Source organism: Quercus suber, unplaced genomic scaffold (assembly GCF_002906115.3).
Source record: "Quercus suber isolate HL8 unplaced genomic scaffold, Cork oak 2.0 scaffold_677, whole genome shotgun sequence".
In the NCBI taxonomy this organism is placed as follows: domain Eukaryota; kingdom Viridiplantae; phylum Streptophyta; class Magnoliopsida; order Fagales; family Fagaceae; genus Quercus; species Quercus suber.
Window position 1 is genome coordinate 209128 of NW_027070118.1, and position 24737 is coordinate 233864.

At 38.3% G+C, this 24737-nt stretch overlaps 1 protein-coding gene across 1 annotated transcript; it reads right to left on the reverse strand.

Moving 5' to 3' along the window:
• Positions 1–1902: 1902 nt before the first annotated feature.
• LOC111987660 (uncharacterized) lies at positions 1903–5770 on the reverse strand. Its single transcript, XM_024019390.2, has 2 exons — positions 5543–5770; positions 1903–2613 (listed from the first exon to the last, which is right to left on the reverse strand). Exons 1-2 carry the CDS (start codon positions 5569–5571, stop codon positions 2073–2075), a joined length of 570 nt encoding a protein of 189 aa, XP_023875158.1. The 5' UTR covers positions 5572–5770; the 3' UTR covers positions 1903–2072.
• Positions 5771–24737: the final 18967 nt, after the last annotated feature.

Sequence of the window (24737 nt, forward strand, 5' to 3'; positions counted from 1 at the left end):
ACTGTCCCTTACACTTTAATTCTTAGAAGAAAAAAAAATGAAAACTACTTGTCCTCTCTTGAGTCTTGAAAAATACTAATAGATAACTAGAGATTCTAATGAATTATAAACAAGACAACACACCAAAGAGCACTTTAATAATATCATTTTTAAATGTTAGATTGCATTGATCATGGTTTAATAAAGTGGTCAAGATATTGTGAAATCAATAATGAAAAAAGATTTGCAAAGGGTTTTGTAACTATTGACTTTCCAAAGCAAATTTCGGATTGGCAACCTAATAGGATTTGCAGAATGATTATTCTTTACTAACATGGGCACCATGGGTTGAAAAAATTTAGTCAAGATGGTTTAACCCTAGAGGCAATTCAATTAAATGAGGCATGTTGCCAAAAGTAGTATGGTTCTAAAACCTCATAGCATATTTAGTTGAATTTTTCACATTAAAGATATGAAAAATTATACAATATTTTGAGAGTAGAATAATATTGCACTTCCTCATCTCATGAAATAACGGATCCTCACTAAAGGTGTAAGGGAGTATTGAAGTGATTTGTTCACCATTTTGCCAAATGTATTAGATCTAAATACAACGCAACATGCTTACTATAGACAAAAGTTGTTAACATCTCAAACCACTCTAAAGCCATATATGCTTATAGGAAGATTTGGCTTATTGTTGCTGCATAGTGAGGACTTGTATATGTTGCTTCCAAGATTTGAAGCTTCTCATTTGATTTTCAAACATGAAAGCAAAAGCGACATGTACACAATTAAAGTGAGCCTGAAAATGAATTTGAGAGCGAAATTTACAATTGCTTAATTAACAAGAAATATTAAACTCGTTATCTTACAATAGCTTGAAATAATAAGGGAAATTCCATAATATATCCCCATATATGGATTTTTTTTTTTTTTTTCCTTTCTTTCAATGGTAAAAATGTTGTGAGTATTTTGGTTACTGTGAAGTCCAAAAGGTACCCCAAAAAATTTAATAATTTAAAAAATACATATAAGAAATAAAGCATATATATATATATATATAACTCCTTTTATTTTTATTTTGAGTAAGCAAAGTAAGTATCTACGTATGAAATGAAATTTCCCAAATGTTCAGCATTAATATAGCTATTTTTTTGGGGTAGAAATTAATATAGCTATTTACTAAGTAATACTGATTCGTAGAGCATAAAATGATTAAAGGAAAAAAAAATTAAAATGAAGCAGATAAAGGTGGTAGTTGACAAAGTTTAAAGAATAAACATTTCTGCTTATGGAGGAGGGAGATACATAGTCACGAAACAACCTAACTTGGCAAGTGTGATACAGATTAGATAACCACTATCCTTGTTCTGCAAGTTCATTATATTTGTTTTGAGTGGCTTATAAGCAAAAATACAAGTAGGTTAGTTGGGGGTTGTTAAGCTAAATTCCAAGGTTCTTTAGGACCTAGCTAGTTGAAGGTTCAACAAAAAGTAAAATTGTGTCTCTTAGTCTTTTGCATGGACTATGTGTTGCGTAGCTAGGTATATATATGGTGAGGTCATTTTGCACCCTACTGCACTTTCTTCTCTTTTCTTTGTTTACATCCTTTTTTTTTTTTTTTTTATTCAAATGAAATTTCATCATACAAAATTTGTTTGAATTCCATTTAATTGTATTCATTTAGTTAACCATTTATAATTAAGTAATTAGCACATGCATTTAGCCTTCTAATTTAAATTCATTTTCTCTTCTTTTTTTTCCCTTAACGAATATCATGTTATAAAGTAATTTTCAGAAATCATACATATAAAATCATCCAATATAACCAAAAATATTATAGTTTAATGGCATTATCCAGTTCTCCTATTGAGGAAAACCCGAGTTCAAATTCCTCTCGCCCATTTGATGTTGGTAAAATAAAAAAATTATCCACTCCAATTAATTTTGGATAAATTTGTTTCACAAGAAATTAGATAGCAAAAAATTGCCCATACAAGGTAAAACCCATTAAGCCAACTGAAAAATGAAGAGGAAATTTTTTCCAAATTGTACTGTTTTGACACAAGCAAACTATAAACTATTCTCAACTAATTATTATCTTGTTCCTCCTCTGCCATAACCATTCTACTAAGAGGACTAGGCCCAAGATTCTTCCTTCTCAAAATACTCCTCTTCCTTATCACTTCCATTTGATTCCTCCTTCTAATTTGCATCATTGCTTCTTCTTCAACAACAAATCTCCTCATTAAAACATCATCAGTCAACGACTTGCCTCGAAAAACTCTTCTCCCTTCCACACTAAGTCTTGTACTAGGAATTCTCTCTTGTGGTGTGGGAATTAATGGCTTTGATCTTGGGTAACTATTGCTTCTTCTTGGTGGAACATCAGCTCTGAAAACCTCAGTGTAGGAAGAGATTGGTGCACAAAGACAAACTCGAGTAAACGATGTTGCAACCTTCAAAGAGGTACATTTTCTTAGCTTGTTTCTATTGGAATTCGCCGCTGGAATTTCTGTGGGATTGGTAATGGTTTTCCATATTGTAGCATTTGTTGAAGGAACTGCCGTGGACTTGGACATGCTTCTCCATAGAGTGGCCATCCCAATTGCTCTTTGATACCAAGGCTTCCTATTACGTACGAAGTGCATGTCATTCTCATGCATAATTTCTGTATATGTGATGCAAATATATGCAATGGCTTTTCTACATTATGCACTCTCTATAAACTATATTTGGGAAACATTTTTTACAACAATAACAAGATCATTCTTTATATTCCAAATTATATATGTATAAAGTTATCATACCCAATTGGTAAGTTTGGTTTTGAAGTCCAAACATACGTTTGACAATTTAGCCTAAAGTTCACATGTATCATAAACCAAAGGAGTCTCTTCCTTGGCGTTAACAATACTTTGTTCTAATTTCAAATTCTTCAAAAGAGAAATTTAGACTCAGCCTGGAGTGTTCTTCACGGCCGTGTGGCACCATAGTTGGCTGCCCCAAAACCTTATTATGGTCTACTACATTTTTTTTTCACACGTTGTTCGAATCAAACTCGGATTTTGAATAAGTTTGACCTTGTAAAAGACTCAAGCTAGTTTTGAATATTTTCAGACCTTTTCATCAGGGGTAAGTACACAGGTCGGTTCTTATTCCAAATCTGAAAAATAGAAAATTAAATGGCTATAATTTAATTAGTTCTACTATCATACCATTTGTTGTAATTTTTGTCACCACTTGATAAAGTGGTCAACTATGAGTGGTAGACAATTATTCGCGTTAACCAACCATTTTTTTTTTCTTCTATAAATCACAATTGATCACCTCATAAATATATAAAAATAAAAAAAAATAAAAAAGTTGAGACTCTAGACTTTCTCTAATTTGATATGTACATGAAACAAGAATTAAAATAATAGAAGATATGGCCCTTGGAAGCAAAAACTAGCAAAAAGATGCCATGTGACAAAGCAAACAACCAAGAAAACGTCATTGAAATCCAATGTGCAGATGGTGATGTCTCGCATTTATTATTAGATTACTGTGTTTGTCCTACATCTTTTGTCCACCATAGAATCCAATTTTGATATTCTGTGTTTTAAAATAAAGTTAGCAGATTTAAACCTACCCTCTTTAGTGAACTCAGAAAATGCAAAAGAAAAATGAGCGTTGTCTTTTAAGATAAAGTTTGCAATTAATAACTTAACAAAGTCGTGCAAATCGTGACTATTGAGTATTGTCTTTATCTGAGTGAACAATAATTTGGGGCACCCCAAAATGATATTTTATAAACAAACAAAATAGAAATAGAATAAAATAAATTAGCCAAATTGACTAGAGCTCAACTCTGGTTGGTTTGGTTTAGTTGACAGACAAGCTTAAGGGGTTATAAAAAATAAAAAAAATAAAAAAAGAACACAATTTAACTCCTGAATTATTAATTTTTGGTATTAATAATAAATTATAAATTGAGAGTTAGCCTTTTTCTTTCAAAATTTCTTCCTTCCCATGAGTTGAACAAAGACCTTCCATTATCGTGTGAGAAGATTAACATTTGACTACAAAAAAATAAGTTTTTTATATTTTGAAAGTCCTATTTTTTTTTTTTTTTTTTTTCTTAATTGGTAGTATAAAAATTGATGATTACTTAAAGGGAACGACGCAATGCAATTATACACTTGTGAGAATGGAAGCACAAAAATGGGCTTTTGACTTTAGTAAAGGAAATTTCAGTTCAAGCCCAACAAAACATACAGTTGGACTGGATTTTCCTTTCCCCAGACAATCCTACTCTCGTTTTCTTTTTCTTTTGTGGAAATTTTGTTCGTGGCCCAGTCTTAGACTTGAAACTCTAGTTGCAATTCAAGCCCGACCACTTTACCAGTTGTATTGAGAATGGGCCCGCCGGCTTCCTAAGTTTAGTAATATGCTCCAGGAAAATTTGTCTTATGAAACGATCACATAGGGTATCGCTCTCTCTCTCTCTCTCTCTCTCTCTCTCTCTCTCTCTCATTATACATAGATTTTATATATGTGGATTTTACAGTCATGAAAGAGATGTTCCATGAGATAATTTCTCTTCCGCCGCCCAAACAAACCCGTCCCACCTCGACAAGTTTTCCCATTTTATTTTGCCTATCCAATCTCGATTCCTATTTTCTTCCATTCTCACTCATTTATGTTAGATCATCTCATCAATATATCCTCATTCTAACCTATCTTAGTCCTACTTGAAAGCGATGGACGAGACAAGTTCCCATGATTTGCCCCGTCTAGCTGTCCTACCCCATTATCATCTCTAAACGTGTTAAAGTCATGTTTAACAAATTGAGTGTAAATTATAAATACCCAATTACTGTTCCAAGAGTTGAAGTGGTTTGAAATTACACCTATAAATTCCATCCATTTTCCCTTCTAATTTAGGGGGAAAAAAAAAAAAGTCCATGACACTATCTCTTGCGCAATGTATAGGACGTCATGTAAGCATCACGCTTAGATATTAGTGTTCTACACAGAAGCCCACTTCAAATGTCTCAACTTTCACATATTTTAACATTCTAAATAATATAATGCAACACAAATCAGAGTAGCTTATAATTTATTACTTTAATGTTGCACACATGTATGTAAAAATAAAAGCTATATGCATATATGTATAATCATAAGTAAATGCATCATGCAATAAATTTTGCCAAAATTTTCATGCCTAGCATCAAGTCATTGACACGGGGAATCAATTAACTTATTTATTACCCTTTTGGTTTTTTGGGGTCAGAGAACACATTTGTACGCATAATAGTTTAGCTAAAAGTTGTAAACTTTGATACAATACAGTTCTGAGAAATGTCTCAAGGAATCTCAAATTTGAGAACTTTGTAGCAAAAGCAAATTGCAATGCATAGTAAGAAAGGTAAACATGCAAACAATATAACCAGAATTAACGATCAAGTAAAGCTTTTGATTGTTATGTTGTGAATATCACATTGAACACAGAAGGCAAATATTGGAGAGTGAGAGAAGGCCAAAGACAAAGAGTGTTGTTTTGTTGGCATACCTTGTGTTTGAGTTCTTTGGATCTTGCATGAACCAAGCAAGCTGAAGAATGAATGAGAGAGTGCTGGAGAAGGAGAGCAAAGAAGTTTCATTTGGGTTGAGAATGAATAGCCTTTTTCTTCAGTTTGTGACTCTAAGATGGGGTTGGCAATGTGCTTCTTTTCCTTTTCTCCATTCTTTATTGCAACCCACCCTTTCTTTTGCTTTGGCAGGCATGATTCTTATTGATTTTCAGAGAGAGAGAGAGAGATTGAAATTCCAAAGGCAAAGTAAACTGTGGCTTTTAATGCAATTACTAAAGTACCCTCATTCACTTTTAAAAGGGAAAATGCCCTTATCAAATTCCTTTCTTTTGCTAGGGGGTGGAAAGTATCAAGACCATTATGTAATAATGTTTAGTTCCTGTTCTTTATGATTGTGGACAAGTGAGATTTGTTAGTGCATTGATTTGTTTAGGACATGCTTGGCCTGCCTTTCTGAGAGAAAAATCATAGACTATCAAAGTAATCTTTTTAGTTAGGTATATAATTTTCCTAACTGTAAGAAATTTTTCTGATACCTATGCATGTTGGAGCTCATGATTCTGTTAGCCTTTTGATCATTAGTATTCTATATTCTATTAAACAAAATTATGAATGAGATGCACTTGAAAGTTGAAAGGAAGTTTTGCAAAGATAAAAATGTCCTTGCATCCGTTTTCTTTCCAAAATTGGAACCAATGAAAAAAAAAATTAAATGAAAGAAAGAAAAGGACACATACATTATTATCATACACTTGATGATCAAGAATAAAAATTAAAAACCGTCCCATATTTAGAGGAGCTCAAGCCTGTTCTAGCTTGTGATTAGAGGATGGCTTTAAACAGCCAAGAAGAAAGTTATAATTAAGAAACCTATAAAAACAAATAAAAATATAGTGTCATACGCTTAGTATTCTAATTTGTCCTCCAATAATTTCAATATATCATGTGTGTAATTTTTTTTCCATTTTAAACTTTAGTTTACTTTATAAGGGGGAAAAAAGAGAATGTGGTTAAGCATAAAATAGGATACCCAAAGCATAACAAATGATTGTTATTCTAATAGAACATATTTTAGAGAGAATTAATATTGTACTCCAAGTTTTAATATTCAAATACAATTAGAAATTATTGAGGCATAAAATATTAACCATCTTTTTAAGAAATTGTACAACTTTTGAATATAGGAAAAGGAACCCAATATAATAGTCCTCAAAAGAAGAGCAAAAATGAGCCAAGATGCGGGCATGTATATGGTCCAGTCTGGTTCTAAATAATTTGCCAATGGATGGCATCATGATTCAGTCTGTGGGTGGTGTTATATCCAGAACCCCAAAAGCTGCTGCAAAGAGAAAAAAAGACATGATGATTGGGGATGTTGGAATAGAGATTGTGCCTTGTACATTTTTTTAAATAAAATTTGTTTGTTAATATGACAAAGCAGTCCTTGGCATATTTTTTATGCTATCAAATCGCTTTCAGTCTCAGGAGAAATTGACAGCCCCTTAAGCCTGTTTGGTAGGGGGATTTAAGTAATATTATTTGTAATTTTTTGAAATATGTGTGAGTAAAAAAGTGTGTAAAAAAGTATATATTGTTATTTAAAAACTGAAAATATGTTATTTAGATAGTCTATCAAACAGGGTCTAAGTATTACTAAAAAGGAAAAACCTTTAAGACAAAATGGGATCATCGTTCTAAGAACATGTCAACATTAAGATGTTGCTGTTAAATAATGACTTAGAAAAAAAAAAAGATGGGTCAAGCTCAACCATCTTGATTATGAAATTTGTAGAGTATTCCATTCAAAGTCTCAAACCCCAAATTTTAGTGCTAATTGAGAAGTCCCACTTTGACCCAACTGCATCTAATTCTAATTTTCCTTCTTCTTTTTCTAATGGGAGAAAAACAGAGAGTACAAAAAATCAAAAGGTACAAATTGGGGAGAGTTGAAAATTGAAATCCATTTTTCAAAGAGCAAAGTTTCTCTCCAAACTAGTTTAGAGAGAAACCCTACAAACTCATCATATATCTTTATATTGAGTGTAAATTTTGAAAATCTAACCGTTAGATTGCATATTTTTATTACATTCTTAATGCTTACATAATTTCAATAAGATCAAAGATCAATTGCAATGTCATCCAATAAATATTATAATTTCAGGTTTTTATAATCTAAAATTGTATATAAAAAATAAGTTAATCGATCAAATAGTAAATAACATCTAATTTGAATGAAATTTGATACGTATGTTAAGAACATAAGAATCATGAAATTCAACGGTTAGATTTTCAAAATTCATACAAAAAAAAAATATATGAGAAGTTTGAAAAGTTTCTCTCTAAACTAATTTGGAGAGAAACTTTATTCTTTTTCAATTTAAAACTTTATTCTTTTTCAAAAGTAAATTGAGGAAAGGGAGGAGTGGGTGAGCGTGAAACTCATTAAGTGCCTTTAGATAATAAATGACCAACGGCTCATTTTTCACCAGTTTAATTAATGAAAAAAAGTAAAAGATTTTTAAAATTTGAATCAATAATAAAGAGCTTTTACATAAAAAGAGTAAATTTATTATAGGGAAGTAAAATTTGCAAAATGCTTTATTGAGTCAAAAGTCATCTTTTGCTTTTTCTACATTGTAGACCATGGAAATCATGTTTTCCACTTTTGCATTAGAATTAAGAGCCCCCCTTCAGAGGAGGAAAGGGACACTGACATGTTGGTGACTATTAACTTTATAAACTTTCCTGAATTTAATGCCAAGTAAACATGTGAGAATAAGATGTACCTGCACTCATATTTGGTTCCAATAAGTGATTTCTAGTTCAAATCCCTAGTAAAGATTATAGTCTCCCAATATTTGGCGGAGAAGGAAAGACTAAGCAGTCCACCTCCAACAAATTAAATTTTGTTATTTTAAACCCTCCTCTTATGGAGATGTCCTTGCTTTTATTATATAACCTTACTAATCTCAGATGTAATAAATTATACATTGAAACTGTCTTCATGACTCTATAATTTATTTGTTGCTAGTCAAGGTTGTCACAATCAAGATCCTACGTAGGATCATGGGAGGTAGGTAGAATCATAGATCGTAGAATCGGATCGTGGATCATAAGATTCTACATTATTTGAGAAAAAAAACAAAAAATATACATTGGTATGTTAAATAATCACATAAATTATACATTTATTGATATAATTACCATATATCACTACATCCATTTGTAAACATAATTTAAAAATGCCAAAAATCTCAAAATGTGACACTCTATTGGGATTTTTTTTTTTATTTAGGTCTAACTGACACTCTCTCTATATTAGAGTGGATAAACTTGGTCTATTAGGATTTTATTTTTTATTTAAGTCCTACTGAGTCTTCTGTCAAGTTAAAGAAGATTACAAGAAATCAAGGTCGTTTGAGATGTTCAGAATCATACAATTCTACTGACCCTGAATGATCGCTAAAATCCTTGAAAGATCCAGATCGTTTTAGGTAGGTAAGATCATAAAATCGTAAGATTGTAGGATCCAGATCGGGATTTTGACAACCATGTTGCTGGTTAATATAATATTTCCTATTACCAAAAATAAATAAATAAGGAAGGTAAGACTAGGAGTATATGACAGCAATATTAAGCAATAAATAAATTTTTGGCTAGCAATTTTAAATAAGATAAAATCCAAAAAAAAAAAATTGTTAAATAAGAGAAAGCCATAACGAAGCTTATATTAGACTAATTTAGAATTCTAACAATCTAATTTTCATAAATTTTAAAATTAAAAGAAAATTTTGTTATTTTTAAACAACTTCAGCTTGTTTTGTGACCGAATTTGTAATATCAAAACTTTTGTTTGATAGTCTTGGAATGCAATCTAATTTACTAAAAATAGATAAATATTGAACTCACATGAACGAATTCTTACAATTTTTCTATTTCATCTAAAATCTTTAAGCGTCGGTCATGTTTATGTCTAAATAAGATCATAATTAGTAATTTTGCTCTTTCTTCTAGACAAACACGCTTAAATTTAAGCTTTTTTATGAGTTCTAGTTAATTCCATTGATAAAATAAAATCAAGTAGATTCAGATCTCGCTTATGCAAAAAATAAATCTATTGGTATATGATAAACAAAGAAGAATCATCATAAAAATGCATCATAATCGTAGGTGGAATCATAGATCGTAGGATCGGATCGTGGATCATAAGATCCTACATTATTTGAGAAAAAAAACAAAAAATATACATTGGTATGTTAAATAATCACATAAATTATACATTTATTGATATAATTATCATATATCACTACATCTATTTGTAAGCATCATTTAAAAATGCCAAAAACCTCAAAATGTGACACTCTATTGGGATTTTTTTTTTTATTTGGGTCTAACTGACACTCTCTCTACATTAGAGTGGATAAACTTGGTCTATTGAGATTTTATTTTTCATTTAAGTCCTACTGAGTCTTCTGTCAAGATAAAGAAGATTACAAAAAACCAAGGTCGTTTGAGATTTTCAGAATCATACAATTCTACCGACCCTGAATGATCACTAAGATCCTTGAAAGATCCAAATCGTTTTGGGTAGGTATCATAAAATTGTAAGATTGTAGGATCCAGATCGGGATTTTGACAACCATGTTGCTGGTTAATATAATATTTCCTGTAGGGCCTGATTTGGCAGCCCAGGCCCAAGAGGGATGGGTTACGAGCCCAATGAACCCAAGACAATAAATTTGTAGATAGTGGGCGAAAGAGCTGGGCTAGGTGTGAATCAAACAGAGGTAAATTATATCGTTGGAGGATTCATTAACACAAGATTATATTCGTCTTCTTTTACAAATATCTGTCCGAAGAGGCATATTATTGGAATGTGAGGTGATTACAATTCTTGGAACTACAACGAAATTGTCTCATTCCTCTCTACCCTCCTTTTTTCTCGCCCCCCCATTATCAGAGACCTCTCTTGCTTATATAGCACCCATTTCTATCATCTCCGTTGTCCATTTGTTCTTCATCTAAGCATCCACTTGAGTGCATGTCCCATCAGGTACTCTCTTTGCCCCTACGTGAGTGGTAGTAGCTGAGATTACACTGTTCAGGGGTCTTCTCCACATTAATGCGGCCAGAAAAACAGCTGCAGTGCATTTAATGCGGTGATAGCAGCTTTTCCTTAAGATATTTTCTCGTCCTAACCATCCCCAGATACGCTCAGAGCTTATCTTTGTCGTTGGGATTGCCCGAGAGTCTGTTCGGACCTTCTATTCGCTGGCTGGGTCAAGACTATTTATGTCCGAGGAGTGTAATCTCTTCGGATAAAATGTGATCTCTTCGGACGTTACTCTTCCTTTACTTTTGGGTTGACTGCGTTCAGATGAATTCTACCCCGACCCGCTATCATTCTTCGGACGTACAGTATTCCTCAGGACAGGGCCCACAGCCCAATAAGTATGTCTGGGCTTTCACTCCCCACAACAGCCCCTCAAAATCCCAATTTTTTCCTCGCATCCGAAGAGAAAAGGTGGGGTTTTGACTTGTCACGAGGTCAGAAATTTGAGGAGAGACAAATATTTGAACTGACACGCGCGTGGGCCTAGATAGAAGCGCTTCATTATGGCCAATGTTTGTTTTCGTATTTCCAAGGCGCTGCATTGATTACTCCAGGCGGCGCCTTGTCTTTCATATCCAACGGTGGGCTGTCGATCCAACGGGCGTGCTTCTTCCCTGAGATTTGAGCGAAATAACTCATGCCCCTTCATTTAACCCCGTATAAAATCTCAGGGGAAGGCGTTTCTTCTTCATTTTGCAAACTATCAAACTTTCCGGCGAGAACAAGCACACAGCTTCACTGCGCTCTTTCAGCCATTGATCTCAATCTTTCACAGAACCCTTGAGGATCCTTGTGCAAGTTCGAAGATCATTCTCCAGTTTAGTTCCTGTAAGTTTTCGTCCTTTCGATCCTTCAATTTTCTCTTCGGCCAGTTGCCTCAACTTTTGAACAATTATTCTCCGGTCACCGCACTCAGCGCTTCCACCTTTCCGTTTAGTCGTGATGGGCAAACTCCAATACCTAGTGGATAGTCCTGCCCAGTTGGAAAAATTTAGGGCCACCTATCGCATACCCCCAAATGTGGGTGTGAGATATTGTCCACCGAAGAAGATACCAACAGATCGGCGAACGGGCGAATCCCCGTTATTGCTTTCTTAGAAGGGGGGATGACCATCCCCATGGGCCCCATCACCACTAACTACCTCTGAAACCATAGGCTTAGTCCCGACCAGTGTGCGCCTAACATGTTTAGGATCTTAGGGGTAGTTGATGATCTTGACCGTCACCTAGGACTGGGGCTCACCTGGCTGGACGTCGCATACATGTACGAGTGTCACAGCCAACAGGGGGCGGGATATTACTTAAAATCCCGGTCCAATATTGTTAGGCTCGTTTCCTGTCTTCCTAAGTCCAACAAGGGGATGAAGGATGATTATGTGAATGTTTCGGGCGCATGGCACGACGGTCACCATTGTCCGACCACGCCAGGAGAGCCAGGTGGGGCACGCTAGACTTAGGTTCACTAACAGTAGGCTTGGGATCTTCGGCTCGCAGCAGTTTTCAATTTTCTTTGTACTGATATTTTTGAATCTCTGACTAAATTCTACTTTGATTTTTAACAGATAGGGACCAGGTTGCTCCTCGGCTTACGCTCACAAACACTGCCGCCCTCAACTACCTACTAAGGTCAGAGATCTTCATAGGTGAGGACGGGCAGCTTAGGTCGGTTCCGCATATCCTCGGGTACACAGCGAAACCAAAGGACTACCAGCCGATCAACAACGTAATAACGCAGGGGGATTATCATCTGAACCGTATAGACGTTGCCTGAAAATGTTTCTTGGCGTCATACGACCTTGCCCCTGTTCCCCATCCAAACCCCTAAGCTATACTCCCGCTCGCCCAGTCGATCCAGCAGATTCCCCTTGAACCAGTCACAGTAGGCGAAAGGGTTGGTTCATCTACCTCGTCGCTAGAGGAGCAGATTGACAAATTTGCATTCGGAGTGGAAGCTGCAGGAGGGGAGCATGTGATAGAGCTCTCGGACGCCGAGGAAGAAGGCGACAGACAGTCCAGTGTCCACCCAATTTTGATAACTACCCTTCCCGAAGATTCTTCGGACGACAACATGGTGGATTTAAAGAGCCTGATGAAGAAAAGGGGCACTAAGGCAGAGACGAAAGGGACTGGAACGTCCCAACCAGCTGCGAACCTGCCACCGCCGCCCCCTTAGATTCCTCTAGATCTTGGCACCAAGCAGGTGCCAGATTCGAAAAAGAAGAGACCAATTGTTGATGCTGAGGAGAGGGAGGTGGCCCCTCCAAGAGGTGCCAAGCAGAAAAAGGTGACGAAAGGTCACCGTGACAAGAGGGCCTCCTCCCCTAAGATCAGAGAGGACATACATGTGGCCGAGGTGCGCCGAGGGCCCCGCGCCTGGTGCCCTAGGTTGGAGTTAGACGGAGCCCCTATCCCCTGGGATACCTCCCTCAGAAACTACGACGGGGGGGAGGGCAGGCCTTGTTGCCGAGGCTCTGGAGCAGCCTCTTCTTCTCCCCAAGGACATGGACTCGTATCGGCGCTTCAACCGGTACGAGCTCTTCCAGTCCCTCAAGAGGGATATTGCCATGGTGAGTGAACTAATCACCTTAGTTCATGTACCCCCCCCCCTCATTTTTACTTTGCCCCTGTCTTTACTCTTCGTTGAAAACTCTTGTCATACAGGTTACCCAGCAGATATACGTGACCGAGGAGTGGAACAAGAAAGCCCACCTCGAGGCCCAGGTTGCAGCCCAATCCCAATCAGAGGCCGAGAGATCTCTGGGTAGCCTCAAGGAGAACTACTCTCTGCTCTCTGAGCAGTTAAAGGACATGACCAACCAGAGGAACAGCCTTGACGCTGGGCTGAAGAATGCTGAGGCTCAGGTCGAAGACTAGTGCAAAAGGCTGCACCTGGCAGAGATCAACCTAGCAACTGAGAGGGAGATGGTGAAGGGTCTCAGGGCCAAACTTCAAAAAGCCAAGGAGAGTGCCTGAGTAGCCGAGCAGAATGCTCGGCTGGTAAAGGAGGCAGTTGAGGCTGAGAGGAAGGCAGCTTACCAGCTGGGGGTGGAAGAGACCAGGAACCAGCTTACAGAGCAGTTTGCCTCAATTGCTCGAGATTACTGTGATGTAACTTGGCAAAAGGTGCTGGATGCTGCTGGAGTCCCCCTCGATTCCGACCTGAGATTACTTGGGAGCATTTATTATGACCCTGAAATCTGAGTGCTCCCAGGGTCTGATCCTTCTCCTCCCACACAGCTTCTTGAGGCTTCGGAGCAACCTATAATCGGCCAACTCCCACCAGCTAGCCTCGAGGTTGCCAAGGAACCTGGTCGGTCCAACGAGCCTGTTGAGGCTCCCCAGGACAAAGGCAAAGTTTTGATGGAGAAGAAGACCCTCCCAGAGTCCGAAGACCAAGCTGCTCATCCTTCGGTTTCTCAGAAGAAGGCCTAGGGACTTAGGGTTTTCTATTTTGTATTTATGATATTTTCTTTTTTTTAGGCAAGGATTTTGTAAACTCTTCTTCTTTTTAATTAATGAAACTTTTTTGATTTTATTTCTTGTGTCTCCGTTACATTCTTTATGACTTGTTATTGTTGCAAATGACTGTTCCTTTTAATTGAGATAACAATATAGCCAAACTCATCCATCATGTCATGTAAAAGACGTAAGTAAAAATTGGTACTAAAAAGAATAGCTAGTATAAAGCTTACCAACAAGCTACGAACGAGTTTAAGTTTAAACACTTAGGAAAATTGTAAGGGAGTGCTAACTAACCCAAATCATCTGGTCCGAGGACTACAGGCATGAATGGGTTTAAGTTTAAACACTTAGGAAAATTGTAAGGGAGTGTTAATTAACCCAAATCATCTGGTCCAAGAACTACAGGCATGAATGGATTTAAGTTTAAACACTTAGAAAAATTGTAAGGGAGTGCTAACTAACCCAAATCATCTAGTCCGAGGACTACAGGCATGAATGGGTTTAAGTTTAAACACTTAGGAAAATTGCAACAGAGTGCTAACTAACCCAGGTCCGAGGACTACAGGCATGAATGGGTTTAAGTTTAAACACTTAGGAAAATTGTAACGGAGTGCTAACTAACCCAAATCATCTGGTTCGAGGACTACAGGCATGAATGGGTTTAAGTTTAAACACTTAAGAAAATTGTAACAGAGTGCTAACTAATCCAAATCATCTGGTCCGATGACTACAGGCATGAATGGGTTTAAGTTTAAAAACTTAGGAAAAAATGCAGTTCAAATGACGAGTCGGCATGCTGTTTAACGGAAAAGCCCGACTAATAATAATATCTTTTGAGGTTGTTTACATTCCAAGGGCGAGGTACCACATGGCTATCTAGATCTTCCAGGAAATATGCCCCTATGCCAGCCCCTGAAGTAATACGATATAGCCCCTCCCAATTAGGCCCTAATTTTCCCCAAGCTGGGTTCTTTGCAGTGCCAACAACTTTCCTCAGTACTAGGTCACCAGGTTCCAAAGGCCTTGGCTTTACGTTGGCATCGTAGCTTTGCTTGAGCTTCTGTTGATAATGTGCCAGGCGAACCACTGCATTCTCCCTTTTTTCCTCGACTAGGTCCAAGCTCTTCTCAAGCTGTTCATTGTTGTCGGTCAGATTGAACGAAGTGGTTCTCAAAGTCGGGAATCCATTCCCCAGAGGTATTACAGCTTCAGCCCCATAGGTCATTGAAAAAGAGGTTTCCCCGGTAGATTTGCGAGGCGTAGTTCTGTAGGCCTAAAGTACATACGGCAATTCTTTTACCCATTTGCCCTTTGCGTCGTCCAATCTCTTCTTTAAACCGTTTACAATGACCTTGTTGACGGCTTCTGCCTGGCCGTTACCCTGGGGATAAGCTGGGGTGGAATACCTATTCATGATTCCCAATTCGCTGCAATAACTTCTAAATGCCTTGCTATCGAATTGCAGACCATTGTCCGAGATGAGAGTATGAGGGACTCCGAAACGAGTGACGATGTTTTTCCACACGAACTTTTGTACGTCTACATCTCGAATGTTGGTAAGAGCTTCTGCTTCGACCCATTTGGTGAAGTAGTCAGTGCCGACTAATAGGTATTTCTTGTTTCCCGTGGCCTTGGGGAATGGCCCCACGATATCCAAGCCCCACTAAGCGAATGGCCACGGGCTGGATAGTGGGTTGAGGGTCCCACCTGGTTGGTGTATATTCGGCACAAATCGTTGACAGTAATCACATTTCTTCACGTATTCTTGGGCTTTGCTTTGCATGTTCGGCCACCAATAACATTGCGTAATGGCTCGATGGGCCAAAGATCTACCCCCGGTATGACTAGCACAAATCCCTTCATGCAGCTCTTCCAATAGCAATTCAGCAGCTTCAGGATGGACACATAGTAGGTATGGTCCTGTATAGGATCACTTGTACAGTCTCCAGTCCTCAGATAGCTAGAACCTGGTTGCTTTTCTTCGAATTTTATCAGCCTCCCCTTTTTCCTTGGGTAAAACATCGTGCCGCAAGAAGTTAATGATAGGATCCATCCAGCTAGGCTCTGCCCTGATCTTGTGAACCTGCACTGCCTCCGCCCTCGCTTCCGTAGGCTCCTGCAAGTCCTCGACGAGGATGATTCTTGGCAGACCCTGCGCCGAGGAGGTGGCAAGTGTGGCCAGGGAATTGGCATGTGCATTACCGTTTCTGGGGATGTGCAGCAAATTGAAGAAGTCAAACCCCGATCGCAAGCGCTTAACTCGGCTCAGGTATCGCTGCGTTCTCTCATCTTTCACTTCGAATTCCCCTTGCACTTAACCTATAACCAGTCTCGAGTCCGAGAACACTTCCAACGATTTTCCTCCCATTCTCTGAACCATGGCCATTCCTGTCAGCGGGGCTTCGTATTCGGCTTCGTTATTTGTGGTGGTAAAGTTCAGTCTTAGTGATTTTTCAATAACTATCTTTTCTGGAGACACTAACACTAGTCCTATGCCAGAACCCTTTTGATTTGCTGCGCCATCCACGTACATTTCCCAATGAGAGGGACCTTGTTGAGAGATCATGGCAACCGATTTTTCATCCATGTCCGATGTTGGTATCGCTTCCTCTAAATGAGGCTCCGTGAATTCGGTTACTAAATTCGCTAGGACTTGGCCTTTGACTGATGTGCGGGGCATGTACTTAATGTCGAAAGCCCCTAAGATGGTACCCCACTTAGCAATCCGCCCGGTGTAGTCAGCGCTTCGGAGTATAGCCTTGAGTGGGAGCTGAGTAAGGATGATGACAGTATGGGCCTGGAAATAGTGGGGTAGTTTTCGTGTACCCAGCACTACTGCTAGGATGGCCTTTTCTAGTGGCAGGTAACGGGTCTTGACTTCATGCAGTGATTTACTTACGTAATAGACTGGTCTTTGTACGCTGCAGTCTGCTCGGACCAGTACCAAGCTCACAGCAAAGGGAGCCATCGCAATGTAAGCAAACAAGTCTTCGTCCGGCTCAGGGCTGGACATAATTGGTGGCCGAGCTAGATAGTCCTTGAGTTGCTGAAAGGCCTCAGCACATTCTTCAATCCATTCGAATCCCTTCCACTTGTTGAGCAAAGAGAAGAAGGGCCGACATCTATCTGCTGACCGAGAGATAAATCGGTTTAAAGCAGCCGTAATTCCAGTTAGTTTTTGAACTTCTTTGGGATTTCGAGGAGCTCGCAAATTGTTGATTGCCTTTATCTAGTCGGGGTTAACCTCAATACCCCTATGGGTCACCATATATCCCAAAAACTTGCCAGACCCCACGCCAAATGAGCACTTGGAAGCATTTAGGCGCAGTTTGTATTCCCTGAGGACTTCAAAGGTACTTTCAAGGTCCTTTATATGCTCAGCAATAATCTTGCTTTTCACCACCATGTCGTCAATGTAAATCTCAATATTTTTACTGAGCTGTGGCTTAAACATTCTCGTCATCATCCTCTGATAGGTGGATCCCACGTTTTTTAGGCCAAATGGCATTACCTTATAGTGGTAGTTACCAATAGGGGTGACGAAAGCGGTCTTTTCCTGGTTGTCCAAGGCCAAGGGTATCTGGTGGTAGCCTTGGAAGGCATCTAGGAAGCTCATCCGAGGATGGCCGACAGTGGCATCCACTAGCTGATCAATCTTAGGCATTGGGAATGGATCCTTAGGGCAAGCCTTGTTTAAATCGGTGAAGTCCACGCACACTCGCCACTTTCCATTCTTTTTCTTCACTACCACTGTATTCGCCAGCCACTCAGGGTAGAAAACTTCCTTAATAGCTCCAACTTGTTTGAGCTTCGCTACTTCTTCCCTTACTGCCTCAGCGTGTTCCTTGGATGGGCGCCGAAGGGGCTGCTTCTTAGGAGTTACTAGTGGGTTGACTCTCAGATGATGACAAATGAATTCCGGGTCGACCCTTGGGGCTTCATAGGCGTCCCAGGCAAATACGTCAAGGTATTTCTTGAGGAATTCTACTAACTCTTCCCTTTCCGGAAGAGGCAGCTCGGATCCGACTTGAAAGAATTTTTCTGGATTGTCCCTGATGGTGACTTTTGTCAGATCCTCGCACCTAGCTCCTTCTTCTAGATTCTCGGCAGGCAATTCCTGAGACTTTAATTGCTATAAACCCTTCTCGGCCCTGGACGGGTGCTCGGTTTCTGGTTCATGCTGAATGGTGGCCACTAAGCATTGGCGGGCTATGGACTAGTCCCCTCGGATTTCATAAAATTGTCCTTCGGATGGGTATTTGACCTTCTGATGCAGAGTAGAAGAGACAGCCCCTAGTGCATGAAGCCAAGGTCTGGCTACGATTGCCGTATACGGTGAATACACATCTACAACTATGAAATCTACCTCCACCACTTTAGAACCGGTCTGCACAGGGAGGCATATCTGGCCTTTCGGGGTGACAACTCTTCCCTCGAAACTCACGAGGGGAGAGTCATACGGCGTTAAGTCCTGAGGTTTTAGACCCAGCCCCTTGTAAAGATCGGGGTACATTATCTCCACGGCACTACCCTAATCCACCATCACCCTCTTAAGGTCGTATCCCCCAATTCTAAGGGTAATTACTAAGGCGTTGTCATGGGGTTGGATGGTCTCATCTTATCTTCATCCGAGAACCCTATGACCAGTTGCGCTGCCACCTTAGCTCTCTTCGGGTCTCGGCAGGCATCAGTTGTGGACGAACGGGCAACTGACATCACCTTTGAGGGCAAGGATCCTGTTCTTCCTGGTGTGGCGAAGACAACATTGATAGTTCCTAACGGAGGCTTGGATGGATCGTTTCTTCGGGGTTCTGTGTTTGTCTGGCTTTCTTGGCCACTAGAGTGGTGCAAAAGGTGTTTCAATCTACCGTCCCGGACCAGTTGGTCCAGGTGGTCCCACAGGCTCCTGCAATCCTCCGTGGTATGCCCATGGTCCTGATGATACTGGCAAAAGAGATTATGATTGCACCTTTCGGGGTTTCCCACCATTTTATTTGGCCATCGGAAGAATGGTTCGCCCTTAATCTTTTCCAGAACTTGGTGTACTGGCTCTCTCAATATAGTGTTGACTGTTTGAGGGTTCGTTGCTCCAGTTGCAGAAAAATCCCTCCGTGATTTACTGCCGCTGAGCCGATCCAACCTGAAGTCCCTTCTCTCTTAGGGGATAACCTTTTCCTTGCCCTTCCCCTGTTGCTGATCCTCTTCGACCCTTTTATATTTTTCGATGCGGTCCATTAGCTGACGCATGCTAGTGACTGGCTTGCCAGACAAAGATGTCCTCAAGCCGTGGTCAGTGGGGAGGCCGAGCTTGAACGTGTCGAGGGCCATCACATCGAAGTTGCCCTCCATATTGTTAAACATCTCCCAGTACCTGTCTGAATACGCCTTCAGAGTCTCACCCTCTTGCATGCTCAAGGATAGCAAGAAGGACAAAGGCCTAGACACTCTTCGGCAGGTGACAAAACGTGAACCAAAGGCTTGAGTGAGCTCTTTGAAGGAGCTGATGGAGTCCTCCTTTATGCTGTCAAACCACCTCATCGCAACCGACCTTAGGCTAGAGGGGAAGACCTTGCACATCAAAGCTTCGTTCCTAGAGTAGACTGCCATCCGCTGATTAAAATGACTAACATGTTCTACTGGGTCTATTTTACCATTGTAGATGGTGAACGCAGGTTGGTTAAAACGCCGGGGGAGTCTCGCTTCCTCAATCCTGCGTGTGAAGGGCGATCTAGAGATTTGGTTTAAGGCCTTGCTCATGGCGTCGTTCCCTATATCTCCGCGTGGTGGGCTCGGAGGTTGCTTCTCACGACGACGCTCCTCCTGGTAGGAAAAGGACTCACTGATTGGCGTTCGCGATTTTTGTTGGTAAGTGGGATCCTGTTGGTCATCAGACTCCTCGTCGTAGTGTAAAGGAACCCGTTTCCGTTTTACGTGACGCAGCTCTCTTTTTAACTTTTCTACCTCCAGCTGCAAATCCCGGTTCTTCTGTGCATGGGATATGTAACTCTCATCACGTGAATGGCTTTGCCCAGTGTGCACGGTGTGTGCACTGAACTCGTGATCCTGTCTCTGCTCCAAATTAAGGAAAGGGTCTGCATGCTGGGATGCCCTTGACTCCGCCTGTTGTTGGCCTCGTTCAGTCATCCTTCGCTATTGTTTTCACCCCTGCACAAACTCTTCCCACAGATGGCGCCAATTGTAGGGTCTGATTTGGCAGCCCAGGCCCAAGAGGGATGGGTTACGAGCCTAATGAACCCAAGACAATGAATTTGTAGAGAGTGAGCGAAAGAGCTGGGTTAGGTATGAATCAAACAGAGGTAAATTATATTGTTGGAGGATTCATTGACACAAGATTATATTCGTCTTCTTTTACAAATATCTGTCCGAAGAGGCATATTATTGGAATGTGAGGTGATTACAATTCTTGGAACTACAACGAAATTGTCTCATTCCTCTCTACCCTCCTTTTTTCTCACCCCCCATTATCAGAGACCTCTCTTGCTTATATAGCACCCATTTCTATCATCTCTGTCGTCCATTTGTTCTTCATCTAAGCATCCACTTAAGTGCATGTCCCATCAGGTACTCTCTTTGCCTCTCCGTGAGTGGTAGTAGCTGAGATTACACTGTTCAAGGGTCTTCTCCACATTAATGCGGCCAAAAAAGCAGCTGCAGTGCATTTAATGCGGTGATGGCAGCTTTTTCTTGAGATATTTTCTCGTCCTAACCATCCCCAGATACGCTCAAAACTTATCTTTGTCGCTGGGATTGCCCGAGAGTCCATTCGGACCTTCTATTCGCTAGCTGGGTCAAGACTATTTATGTTCAAGGAGTGTAATCTCTTCAAACAAAATGTGATCTCTTCGGACGTTACTCTTCCTTTACTTCTGGGTTGGCTGCGTTCAAATGAATTCTACCCCGACCCGCTATTACTCTTCGGACGTACAATATTTCTCAGGACAGGGCCCACAACCCAATAAGTATGTCTGGGCTTTCACCCCCCACATTTCCTATTACCAAAAATAAATAAATAAATAAATAAAGAATGTAAGACTAGGAGTATATGACAGCAATATTCAGCAATAAATAAATTTTTGGCTAGCAATTTTAAATAAGATAAAATCTATAAAAAAAAAATGGTAAATAAGAGAAAGCCATAACCAAACTTATAATTAGACTAATTTAGAAGTCTAACAATCTAATTTTCATAAATTTTAAAATTAAAAGAAAATGTTGTTATTTTTAAACAACTTCAACTTGTTTTGTGACCGAATTTGTAATATCAAAACTTTTGTTCAATAGTCTTTGAATGCAATCTAATTTACTAAAAATAGATAAATATTGAACTCACATGAACGAATTCTTACAGTTTTTCTATTTCATCTAAAATCTTTAAGCGTCGGTCATGTTTATGTCTAAATAAGATCATAATTAGTAACTTTGCTCTTTCTTCTAGACAAACACACTTAAATTTAAACTTTTATATGAATTCTAGTTAATTCCATTGATAAAATAAAATCAAGTAGATTAAGATCTCACTTACGCAAAAAATAAATCTATTGGTATATGATAAACAAAGAAGAATCATCATAAAAATGCATCATAATTTTTTTTTTTAATAGTCCTTTTCTCCTTTAATCATTCTTACCTGTGTATTTTTTAACATATCACGTGCGAGTTAGGAACGTTAGGATGCCAATTCAGTTCCAATGAGTTGCCAACACGTGCAAGTCTGACACACACTTTGCAAAGCACCATGATATTATCTTACCCAAATAAACAGCACTAGCCTTTCATTATGGAAGAAATCCCACCAATTTTTATCTTTTGACTTTTTTGGGACCATATGATTGAATTTTATGAATCCACTCCAATTGCCAATCCACATGTTTAAAGAAATCTTAAAAAAAAATGTTTTTTTTTTTTTTTGGTAAATAAGAGAAAGCCATAACCAAGCTTATAATTAGAATAATTTAGAAGTCTAACAATCTAATTTTCGTAAATTTTAAAATTAAAAGAAAATTTTGTTATTTTTAAACAACTTCAACTTGTTTTGTGACCGAATTTGTAATATCAAAACTTTTGTTCGATAGTCTTTGAATGCAATCTAATTTACTAAAAATAGATAAATATTGAACTCACATGAACGAATTCTTACAGTTTTTCTATTTCATCTAAAATCTTTAAGCGTTGGTCATGTTTACGTCTAAATAAGATCGTAATTAGTAACTTTGCTCTTTCTTCTAGACAAACACGCTTAAATTTAAACTCTTATATGAGTTCTAGTTAATTCCATTGATAAAATAAAATCAAGTAGATTCAGATCTCGCTTACGCAAAAAATAAATCTATTGGTATATGATAAACAAAGAAGAATCATAATAAAAATGCATCATAATTTTTTTTTTTTTTTAAATAGTCCTTTTCTCCTTTAATCATCCTTACCTGTGTATTTTTTAACATATCACGTGCGAGTTAGGAATGTTAGGATGCCAATTCAGTTCCAACGAGTTGCCAACACGTGCAAGTCTGACACACACTTTGCAAGGCACCATGATATTATCTTACCCAAATAAACAGCACTGAGCCTTTCATTATGGAAGAAATCCCACCAATTTTTATCTTTTGACTTTTTTGGGACCATATGATTGAATTTTATGAATCCACTCCAATTGCCAATCCACATGTTTGAAGAAATCTTAAAATAAAATAAAATAAAAACTGTTTCTTTTTCACCTAGATTTCAACTTCCTTTTCTTGGTTTTCAACCTTATCTATTTTTTTTCTTAATCATTTTTAATGGTATAGTTATTTCTCTTAAACATAATAATGAAAATTGGGAATTTAACACATAAAACATGAGCTTTTGGAGATTTGGAATCTTTTTAGTCTTTATTGGGATTTATTGGCAGATTCATTGTGCTTATAATAATGAGAATAATCCTATAGTTTGTTCTTAAACTCCTAATCCTTAATGAATGCAGCATTTAGTTTAATTTGTGATACAACATGAAGCAACTTTACTTTGGATAATAACCTTTTGTTATAAGGCAGATGTTTTACCCAGATTTTTTTTTCTTTTCTTTTTCAGCTAGATTTCAACTTCCTTTTTCTTGGTTTTTAACCTTACTATTTTTTTTTCTTTTTAAGGCATAGATATCTCTCTTAAACATAATAATGAAAATTGGGTATTCAACACATAAAACATAAGCTTTTGGAGATTTGGAACCTTTTTGGTCTTTATTTGGATTTATTGGCAGATTCATTGTGATTATAATAATGAGAATAATCCTATAGTTAGTTCTTGAACTCCTAGTCCTTAATGAATGCAGCATTTAATTAAATTTGTGATACAGCATGAAGAAACTTTATTTTGGATAATAACCTTTTGTCACAAGGCAGATTTTTTACCTAAATTTTGTGTTATGATATTACTAAGTATGCCCTACTTCTCTCTAAAAAAAGGGGGTGTGCCCTACTTAGCCTCAGTCAACAACTCAACACTCACACAAAGGGACCTGCCAACAATTTGTATAAATCAAGTATACATAGCACATTCAAAACATACACAAAAATTAAATGGAGATGGGAGAATACTCTCAAATTTTATTACTTTATCACAAAATACAAAGGGCACTAAGACTTGCTTACACAAAACACTCACGTGGGATATGCCTAAGTTAAAACCAATCACCAAGTTTTACAAAACTCGCACAAAAACAAAAAATACATTGTTTTCCCTCACATTACACTCTGTTTTTCCTCTTGCACATATTGTTAACACCCCCAACAATTTAAGGAACATGAAGGAAATTATGTTCACAACAAATCATAGGTGATAAATTGTTATTGATTCTAATTTAAATCCACAACTTAAATAACTTTTTTCCCCACCCATAAAAACCAGTAACAACCCACCATTTAACATCTAATGACAATTACCAATAACTATTCCTAGGCTATCTACACAAATTTGAGAACTACCTTTAAGAAACAACTACCTACTATCTTGGGACTTTTTTTTATGGGTTTCAGTTAGCTCAATTGGTAAAGTCTTTAATGATTAAATAAGAGATCTGGGGTTCAATCAACGCCTACACCAAAAACCGATTGGTGTTTTAATTTGATGATAAAGAGCTATCATTAAAAGCAAACGTCATAACTCTAAATAAATAAATAAATATATATATATATATATATATAAAGAGGTTTTTTCCAACATATAATTGCTTACTAAATGCTCTACCGTGATAGTGCTGCCTGCCTAACACATGTGCACAGCTTATACACATAATCCAGCCCACCATAGACCATGAAAACACATTTGCCAATCCATAAAATGCTCTACCGTGATGATAGTGCTGCCTGCCTAACACATGTGCACAGCTTATACACATATTCCAGCCCACCATAGACCATGAAAACACATTTGCCAATCCAAGCACATGCCCAGCAATTCAATCTTGACCCATTACACACCAAGTGAAGAGCTTAGCCGTGCCAATGGCAACCTTCTCAAATCCGGCTACATAGTCCACAAAGCAACATCACCAACCATATGTAGTCCAACCATGATTGGTCAAACAAATCATAGCCTAA

What these genes read in the sequence shown, in the direction of transcription:
- LOC111987660 (XM_024019390.2), bottom strand. Translation starts at nt 5,571, where the DNA reads ATGCAAGATCCAAAGAACTCAAACACAAG. An exon ending in CCAAAGAACTCAAACACAAG is followed by an intron (nt 2,614 to 5,542) that starts GTATGCCAACAA and finishes CGTACGTAATAG; the next exon opens with GAAGCCTTGGTATCAAAGAG.